Here is a 10,382-nt window from a genome sequence, read left to right on the forward strand (position 1 = left end):
CAAAAATAAGACTTGCACAAAAAGCAAAAGCGCGAGTCAAACGCAAAACTCGTCTACACAACATCCAGAACCACTTGACTGTCTACCGCTACACCACCAACTAATGAAAGGTGTGGTGAGTTTAGAGACTTCCATCTCAGATTTGTGATTTTAACATGTGTATTTTCTTTGATTGGCCAGGTAAGTTTGACAGCTGTCACAACTTAACTGCCGGGCGCACGGACCAGGTCTTGATTTTGTGATTTCTTGGATTTCAAGCCTTTTGAAATCTAAAATCAACATTACAATTAAGCACATGCAATCAGTAATCAGAATTGTAATCGATTGCCAATAGGGGTACACAAACTTGAACACCCGACCTAAAAACCCATGGACAAAACCCATGACAACCTGATTGTTTTTTGGGTTTTGTCCATGGGTTTTCCGCTTTCCCGTTGGACAAAACCCAAAAAACAACCGGGCTGTCATGGGGTTTGTCCATGGGTTTTCAGGTCGGGTTTTCATGTTTGTGTACCCCTAATGAAACTTGACATCAGCCAATTGACAAAATTTTGATTTCAAGAACAATCGACCTCTTTCAACCTCCATCTAACAAACAGATTTGAAAACAAGACTTGTGCGTTTTGTCCTTACACCAAGCTTTTCAAGTCTATCTTCTGTTTGAAAACCCTATGAAAGAATCAAACTCCACCGTCCTCCTGTGAAAGCTGAATCAGATCTCCAGCAATTAAATCTCAAAAAACTAACAACTTCTTTTGCTATTGGCACAGGAACACCAATAACCATCAAGTATGAGTTTTGTCAATCCAATGATATACTACCAAACAAATTGACCGATCAAGCACACATAGTAAGCTTCCAACAATTTGTTATAAAGGAGAGTTTTCTTAGAAAAGTTGGCCTCAAAATCCCACCATTCATTCTACCAATCAACACACATCTTTTGGATCCAAATTCAAGTACATGTGCAATCAAAGTCGGATCCACGTCTTTGTTGTCTCAATCAATCATTTCACCATTAAGACTAAATCTGGTTTAATTGCCGTTTGGTTCTCATGCAAGGTTCAATCTCAACAAATCACATCCACACCTAAGAAGGTTATATTCAGAGAACCCACAAGAGAACCCTCCATTAACCTCCCAAAGTTCTGAAAGTGGATTTGAACAATCTCTTGATGTATAATTATGAAATTTAGATGACACACCTATCCTAGGTAAGACAAAAATTTTGAAGACTTATCTTATTTGACAACATGTTGCATTTTTAATTCTGACCATCAATTGGATTTTGGTATTGTGATAGATCCCAATGCTCCAGTATCATTTTTATATGAAAATAATGGCCAAGAACCGTTAAGATTAATCGGATTAGGAGTTTTTACTGCATCTTTCTTGGGAGTTTGTTCTGCTGGGTGTTATTTCAATCCACATGTACTAAGAGCATTAAGATTTGTACTACTACCAGGTTGGAATGTAAGTTTTGAACTCCTACATTTAAAATACATTTTGTCTTTGAAGTTTAGGTACTGATTGGTGTCTATCATTGGCTTAGGAAGATGCGACAAAACAAAATTGCTTTTGACCAATGCTGATTCTAGAAGTATCAGTTTACCTACTACTTCTGCTACTGATGAAGAATTACCACCTGTTATTGAGAAACCTATCTTGCGAGAAGCTTTAATGTGGAATTTCATTACTGTATCAGTTCAATTTGATATTCAGATTGGTATGTGTTCATTTGAAATTATGAGGAAGAAAAAAAGAAAAAAGAGATCTGATATTGTTTTCTTTTCTTTTGTTTAGCACCTGCTGGATCTGCAGATTTCACGTGTTAGCTGTCTGTCCCTCCCTTTTTGATAAACTTCTTCACTTGAGTCATTGTTTCTCAAGTCTTTTCAGCCTATTTTTCTTCTACCTATAATTTCCTTGGATATGAAAACCTATTTAGATTTGAGAGATGTATTTTGTAGGTCATTAACAGCACATGTAACTCATGCTACAACAGACAGTTTACTACTTGATTTTGAAGCAGAGGTAAGCCATCAATTCTTTCTAGAGAAACAGAAACACACAAGTAATTTGAAGTTTGATTTTGTTTGATGATTGTATAGCATGCATCTAAATCTGTCAATCAATTTAGATTTTTTTCTGGAAGGAGTCTTGGTTCATAAAGCAAAAAATATCTTCCTTAGGAAAACTTTAAGTGGTAGCTTATAACTTTGATATGGCGTAAATCAAAAAGGAGAAAAAGAAATCTTGATTTAATTACAAATATTATCTATTTTGATAGTGTGATTTTTGTAGTAATTAAATAGGGCAAAATATTAGGACAAGTTGAAGATCCTTTAATTGCTTGTGAACTTTTCTTAGCATACTCTTCCAATGTGGATCTTAGCTTTAGAAAACTGTTGCATTGCACCATTTTTCAGACCTCATAATTATCAAGTTTCACTGTTTGTGACACACAATGTTTATTTAGGAGACGTGTAACATGTGTAAAATTAATGGTATGTAAAAATTCCTGCGTTGCATCAAAATTATCTTGAAATTTATTGTGAATTACACCTCTCATGTTGCAAACAGGAATCAGGGAATTGGCTTGATAACAAATTACAGGCATGAACCCGGAAATCCAAATTAAAGGTGATCCCAATGAGGAACAGGTTTGTATAGTCTTTTTACCAAGAGTTTAAATGTGATCAGCCTTGGTTCTCTTTTTGTTGATCAAGGATGTAAACTGTTTGTTTCAATGTTAATTGAAAATTTTATTCCATGTCTTAGATTTTATTTCTGTTTGTAATTTTATGCCTTTTTTAGACTTTTATTAGATGTTCTACTTTAGTTGTGGGGAAGTTGTATTAAATAAGTGAATTGTTACTCTTTGTTGCTTTACTACTTGTGCCTGTGTGGTGGTTTTGAATTATAACACTACGCCAGATTGAAAATTTACCGCTGAGTTTAGGAAATTAAGACAACATAGAAAATTATACACAAGGTGGAAGGGGTCAGAAAAATGTGGAAAAATAAGGGATGCGTCCCCCCATGTGTGCCCATCATTTTGCATATTTTTTCAGATTTTTAGGGCAGCAGTGTATATCAGGTCAGAAACTCAGTTTATGTCCAAAACTGGCAGTCATTGAGGCATTAACCTTGTGGGAGCAACATAATTGTCAAATGTGCATCAAAATCTGTAATGTCTCCACATTTTGAATGCTACATGTTTATTCTACCACATACACATTTTAATGAGTGGTGTGTGTCCAACAACACAGAAAGCGCGGCAATCACGGTCCTCATCAGCAAAGCTAGAAAAGCTTATAAAACATTGCTGTAATGGTTTTAGCATTCAAATCAAAACTGTAGACCCAGTGTGTGGCTTTCATAATTTGCAACTGCCAAATTTATGGCAGGAAAATTGTTGTATTTGTGAGTGCTCAAAAGTTTCTGCCCAAGCCTTGGTAGTTTTGGACAAAATCTGAGTTTCTGACAAGATATACCCCAAATCATTTTTCTTTGCAACATCTTCAAAACTGCAGGTAAAAATATGAAAAAATGTGAAGAATGATGGGACACCACAGGCAATTAAACCATAATTTCATCAAATTTTTCTAACCTCTCACGCATTGCTGAAAATTTTCTACATTTTTACTTTTCTAAACTCCACGGTAAATTATTGATTTGGTGTAGTGTAACTTGAGTGATGTACACAATACACAAATTTTGATGAATTTCCTCAATTCCCAGTTTGCAAACTGAGAGTATCTGCAACCTTTGAGCCTCAAGGTGGTGTCAGCCGCTAGAGCGGCGCCCGCCGCTAGATAGCTAGTTTACTGTGATTCACAGAATGCTTATAAAATGTGAATTTTTGGGACGTCCCAAGAAACCATCATTACCAAATTTTCCCTTGAGGAGTCCCATTTGAAATTTCTTGACTCTTTTGTTACAGTGTGTAACACGTTTTTTCAAATTTTACAAATTAAATTCCACTGTACAGAAGCCCTCACACCACCTATTACCACCTTCCTCAACTCAACATATCTTAAGGTGTCATGAGTTTGTCTCTATTCTCTCAAAAGGGAGTTGAGTGAAAGTCAATCAGTGATTGGGGTACAACCAGACACTCCAGTCAAGTGATCAAAATTGTTCTCGAGGGTTGCAACTGGGCAACCTTCTGGCTCCTTTGCTGGTGCAGCAGCCATGCCATTGGCAGGATCAAAAGATATTGTCAAAATGGTGTTGAGGTGAGAATTCCTTGGGTCAAAATTGAAAGTCAAATTATAGTTGATTCTAAAATTGAGCGGACAGGATTTTGCCCAAGTACAAGTTAAAATGACCTCAGTGCATACTACATATCACTTAATGCATATTGCATAGTGCATTCAAGGTGGACCTTGCCGGCTCATCAGGGACACCATACTGAATGCACTCTATGGTACTAAACAGGGAGCAAGGCCCTGGTGGGAGCACATCCAGTTAATATTAGAGTCCCTTGAATTGAAGCAATTTGATACAATCAATCTCTATATGCCTATAAAGTTAACAGTGACACCTATATCATCTGGCTTAACAGTGATTGCAGAGGAGTGATCACATCATCTGATAAACCATTAATGGTAGACGGTACCCAAAGGCACAACGGTACCGTCTGTTTCCACGATGAGTGGCGGGGTCGGCCTATGGGAAGTGGGAGAAAACAGCCTTCTACCAAGGGTAGGTTTCTCCCGACGCGAGCTCAAAGAATTGGAGTAAAAGGAAAATCCCTTCACTCCTGCTTTCTCCCCCACGCGTCAACTTCCCCATAGTCGACTATCCCACACTCGGATCCGGGGAATTTCACTCTCTCATCTCCTACTTGAAGCCATCTGGCTTGAAGCTCTCTTTTCGAAATCCTTCTTAGTTTTCATTATTGAACTCAACATGTCAACGGATAACATCAACAACCCTGTAATAACAGACACTTCCACAGGAAATACGTCTAACACGGAAAGGTTTACTCAGATGTTGAGAAGGTCAAGTGTGAGATTAAGAGCGACGTCCGTCCCAGCATTAGATTCTGAACAGACAACGAATCCCCCATTGGGGCCCGACCGGTCACCTGCCGCTGAGGAAGCTACGCCTACTGCGACGAGCAGCCAACGAGGTGGGAACCGGGGAAGAGGTCGTCGAACTGCTAGAGGATCGGCTAGACCTACTGTCGAGAACAGGAACCAGGAAGGCGGAACCCCGTCGGTGACACTCACAGTGCCGGGCGCCAACGCAAATGGAAGTGCAACTCCTGGAGCGCCTTCGGCATCTAATCTTCAACCAGGAAGCGGTTTGTCAGCAATCAGTCAAGTGGGTTTAGGTACAACCCAGGGGTCCAATCGTACCTCCGTCATCCACCCGGCAGGTTCAAACTCGACAGGATTAATCGCTGAAGAGAACGTTGGAGGCAATGCAACCGGTAAGCCTTCTCTGAATTGACCACCTAGGGTGATGCCGCAACATGCGAAGTGATTACCACTTACAAGTGATGCCACCGCGAGGTGATGCCTCTCAGAGATGTGTGACCGAGTAATAGTACTAAATCGCACAATGTATTTCCATTTGCTGTCCCAGTCAATAAGTCACCTCCGCGCAGGAACACGACGTCTGCCGTGGTTAGCCCACCGAAGGGCATGCACTCTTGGTTGATTGCCAATGGATTGTCCTTAAACAATGCTTCAGGCTCAGTGACGCCTAATGGATTTACGACAGGACTTGGATGCCTACCTAAGACTCCTGCCAACCCGACTTCCAAACAAGCTCCTTGTTTCGACTTAACTAAAGATACCGACGATGATGCGACTCCGTCTTCAAAAGAAACTGACACGTCAAAGTCAACTGCTAAATCGAAACCCGAAGTCAGTACCAAGGGCATAGAAAACACCGGTCTAGTCAGTTTATCAAAACATTGGCACGACAAACTCTCGCCACTAGTGGGATACGTACCACTGTCTATCTTCAATATCAATTGGTTGAAATTGGACCTGCTTAGGACAACTTCTCGCCCCCGAACTTTGAAAGATAAAGATGACAAGTATGTCGGCATGGAGGTTCCAGAAGAGTGTAAGATGTCCTTCGGAGAGTGGGTGACAGCTTTCGATCTCTTCGTGGCCTATCTGGTGCATTACGAACATGTCGGCCTAGCTAAGGCCCCGTTTGGGAGCGGTTATTTTACCGCGGTATTTTTGTAATCGCATCAATACCACAGTGGTATGATCTTACCACGTTTGGTACCTTATTTTGCTGCAGTATTGTACCACAGTATTTAGACAATAATCTGTCAATACTGTGGTATTGCGATAATTGACAAAAACCTGTTTATGAAAAATAAATCCGCACGGTGAAAGGGGACTTCGTCAAATTTGATCTCTTCCCCTTCCCTTTGTAATTCATCGGCTCCTTCCATCCGTTCGATTACAAAACTCACTATCAACCCATCTTCAATACCTTCACACTTCAAGATGAAGACAACCACGAGTTCAATATGTATCAGTTCGTCAATCGACCTCATCGCACTGTACCTTTATCACTTCTTCCTTCAATCCACCGTTCCCTCAATCAATCTCGTCGCTTCTCAAATTCTGTCACTTGCTTTGATAACCTTGTTTCTCCTTCAATCAATCTCATGAATATCAAAGGATATGTATCTTTTCAAATTCGCTAACAATATGAAAAAGATGATCAAGATGATTCCTTGACAAGAGAAAAGTTCCAGTTGATTGGTGATGAGGTTCACAACTTTTGATGAGTTACGATGACCGAGCAAGTGAATTAATGATAAAAGATTGTTAAGTTTGTTTGAGTGTGGATCGAGAACGAACGATGTCAGAGGTTTTGTGGGTATACATACATACATACCACAGTCAGGAGAAAATCAGCGCGAGTGGTGTTGAATTGCCAAACGATTATGACCAAAAACAGAGATTATAACTGTACCACACTACAAGTGCGGGTTTTCATCTCTACTGCATTATTGGGGCCAAAAATGCAGTACACTTTTGCAGTACATTACACTTTGTCACCGCTCCCAAACGGGGCCTAAGCGTTTCAAGGTCCATAAAGAGAACGTGTTCGCAATTATGAGAGAAAGGAGGAGTTGGCCAATGGCTTTTCGGTACGATATGGCAATACGAACAACGGTGCTTACTATTCGGAACTCCGACGGCAAATTAGCGGACCCCGGAGACCGGAACGAAACGATCAAGAGGGATGCCCGTCTAGAGACAGAACGTTTGGGTGACTTTGACCCTCGATTCGCAGACTGTAATCAACGCCGGAACCGCTGCGAAACGCTACGGATTCTGGGCCCCCGGCATATTGATGCGCCGGCTCCGCAATGAACCGCTGCGCACCCGATTGCAATTTTTTTCAAAAAAAAACCTCCGGCAATATCGTAGTGCAGTGAGCGCTATGATATCGCTATATATTGCGCTATATAGGCAGGATCAAAAAAATCGGAGGCAAGATAAAAAAAGTTGTATTTCATTCTAAAAAATTGATTACTACGTGTACTATACTATCAAGAACCAAGTGGACAAAAAACAGAAATAGAAAAAGGTTTTTTTTATATAAAAGGTGTTATGTTTAGATAAAGGGAGAGACTATCGATTATTTTTTCTTGCCTGTGTTTTTTTTTCAAAATCTTGTCTGTGTAGCCTTGAAGTACCTTAGCAGCTTCTGCAAACGCTCCATCAGGTATTATTCCCTCCTTTAACCAAGCTTGGGACCCGACCAACCGCTCCATGGTCTTAGGCAACATACTGCCTCGTGCAGGCGTACAGACATCGGCAGCGGCCGAGAATGTACGCTCGCATGCGCAAGACGTAGCTGATATCGCCAAGTAGTCGCGTGCAAGTTTGGCAAGCGTAGGGTAGTGGTGTTCGTGTTCCTGCCAGTCCATCAAAGACAAAATTAGTCAGGAGGAGTGATGATAGAGAAAGTAGAAAGAAAGAAGAAAAAAGTAAGAACACAGACCTTCCACCATTCAAGAGGGGTTTGATCTTTTCTAATCTTATTGTTACCATTCAAATAATCTTCCAGCTCCGTAGACTTGCTTGTATCGGCTTCAGATTGTCCAAATACATCAAACACATCTGGCTCATCTGAATTGTTGTTGTTTTCGGATGTTGGGGTTGGCTCGCACACAGGAGTTTCTTCCACAAGTTTATAAAAGGCCTTTGTAATCAATTGTTTAGCGTGAAGATCATGTTCAGGATAATGGAGGGTGAAAAACTTGGTTCGAAAACGTGGATTAAGGATTGTGGCGAGAACAATGGCTTCGGATTCGGCTGCTTCATCTTGGTAATCAGTAAGCCACTTGATCATAATGGTGATCGCATTATCTAAGCTCGGAAAAGCGTAACAGTCTTCTTGATGCACTTTGAGCTCGGTGATAACTCGCTTGTATTCGGCAAGGAGAATACAGCCAGTAGGGGAGTCTCCCTCTACTCTGGCTGTTGCGTCAACAAAGGTCTAACGATGCAAACATATGCATTAGTTGATAAGTAAAAGTGGACAATAAAAAAAAGGTGAAAATGTTGACTTACTTTCAATACTTTATTGACCAGCTCAACAGCTTCCCACTTGGAAGCTGAGATCGTAACCCCTTTGAAGAATCGTGCTTTGCGATCGGCAGCGATCATCGAGTTAATGACCTGTCAGCAGAAGTTCCAAGAATTAGACATTCAGTTCATGAAAAGTATTCACAATACTTGTTGAAAGCGTACCTCCTGTGCCTCGCAAGCCACCTTGCGACAGTCGTAATGGCTGTTCCATCTCGTTTTACAAGGTCGCTTGACCATGCGGCCTTTGTATCCCATTCGAGCCGCGCGGGTCTTGAAATCATTTCGACGCGCGGCACTGCTTGCTATTTGTCCACAGACTGCATCTACCTACATGAGATTGAAAAAGAATTATCAATAAGGAAGTTGCAAGTTTGGAAATGAAATATTAAGATAAAGAAAAACCAACCTTGTTTAGGGCAAGTGCAACGGCATTGTCCTTGTCACAAGCTACCACTCCCAAATATTCACCTAATACATCGTCAATGTTGTCTTCATCTTCATGATCAACACCATCGGCGTCATTTGGAAGATCATCGTCATCATCTTTGGATTCCGTACCATACTCGATTGGATCCTCGCCGTCATTGACTTCAATTCCTGGCACAGGGAGAGTAGCACCGTGGGGAATCGAGGGTTTTGTACGACCTACCTTCTGACCAATGGCCTTGAGACCATGTCCAACAACCAGATTAAGCTTATGGGCGTAGCATCGAACATGGTGAGTCGAGCTATCCCAATAAGCTGGATCATCAGCCTGTGAGAACATCGATTCAAGTTCGGCTGCCATTGTGCCGTTGTTACCACCACTATCGGTGGTCTGAGCGATGATGTAAATATAAAGAAAGAAAAAGATTAAAAAGAAAAAAAATAACCAAACAAACATAGAGATTAAACATGAAATTAACAAAGGACACTTATCTTTTTATGGAGCTTGTGCTTGATCAAGAACCGACCAATTGGTCGGGCTAGAAGAACCCCAAAGTGCCTCCAACTGATCATCTTCAGAGTGAGATGCGTTGACTTGTATTCCCAGCTGTTGTCGACATAATTTGCGGAGGCTCCGACAAAGGCAAATCGATTGCCTTTTGTCGTCCAAACGTCGTGTATCAAGCAAAAACGTCCTTTGTTTTCCTGTTTTGAGACACAGATAATAAGCAAATATTAGTTTTGTGTTGGACTGCGAGAGAGCAAAAAGCTACTTACTTGCAAGGCGGTAATGGCCTTATTATGCAACTCAGAGAAGAGGTCGACCGATTGTTGGGCAGCCCATGTCTTAGATCGGACTGTGGCACCTCGACTAATGGTATCAAATGCCGCGCGGAGGGTAACGTCTTCAAACCGGACCCAAGGGAGGGCGTGCCGAACGATCCACATGACGAGTATCATGTTCAATAAATCCACGCTGAACTTCGGCCCACTTACAAAAGCATCTAAGGTACCGTTTTTGTCTTTCGTGGTAGCCTCAAGAGTCTCAGTGTAGGTGGGCGGCAGATCGATGCCTGCAGTGATCGCTCGGTGTCGCTCCTTGCAGTGAGGCCGGTACTCGTTGCCATCCCGATGTCCCCACAGAGCAAAGTACGATGTTGGGTGCTTAAGGTAGAGATTTAAACACCATCAGCATTGGTACGACCGTCCCTAGGCGAGCAAGATACATACATATGTCAGCATTAATGAAATTTGGTGATTTCAAATTAAATTAAACTCACCTTGGGTGGGAAGAAGTATTCAAGCATCTTCTTGACAGCCATACTCCGACCCTCATTGTATCCAGCTTCCTTAACACCCACAATCTCG

The 10,382-nt window shown here is 41.4% G+C and overlaps 2 protein-coding genes across 2 annotated transcripts; both read left to right on the top strand.

The window, feature by feature from the left end:
- Window positions 1-671: 671 nt before the first annotated feature.
- On the top strand, window positions 672-2,622 carry MELLADRAFT_101002 (uncharacterized protein; the record flags this gene model as incomplete). The annotated part of the gene is made up of 11 exons (XM_007403469.1): window positions 672-700; window positions 1,063-1,154; window positions 1,197-1,214; window positions 1,304-1,473; window positions 1,519-1,523; window positions 1,599-1,726; window positions 1,804-1,830; window positions 1,949-2,034; window positions 2,371-2,453; window positions 2,480-2,507; window positions 2,584-2,622. 11 exons carry the CDS (start codon window positions 672-674, stop codon window positions 2,620-2,622), a joined length of 705 nt encoding a protein of 234 aa, XP_007403531.1.
- Window positions 2,623-4,917: 2,295 nt separating this feature from the next.
- Window positions 4,918-5,557, top strand: MELLADRAFT_86756 (uncharacterized protein; the record flags this gene model as incomplete). The annotated part of the gene is made up of 2 exons (XM_007403470.1): window positions 4,918-5,443; window positions 5,511-5,557. 2 exons carry the CDS (start codon window positions 4,918-4,920, stop codon window positions 5,555-5,557), a joined length of 573 nt encoding a protein of 190 aa, XP_007403532.1.
- Between the last annotated feature and the right edge of the window lie 4,825 nt (window positions 5,558-10,382).

The sequence above is a fragment of the Melampsora larici-populina genome (assembly GCF_000204055.1).
Source record: "Melampsora larici-populina 98AG31 unplaced genomic scaffold MELLAscaffold_1, whole genome shotgun sequence".
NCBI classification, from domain to species: domain Eukaryota; kingdom Fungi; phylum Basidiomycota; class Pucciniomycetes; order Pucciniales; family Melampsoraceae; genus Melampsora; species Melampsora laricis-populina.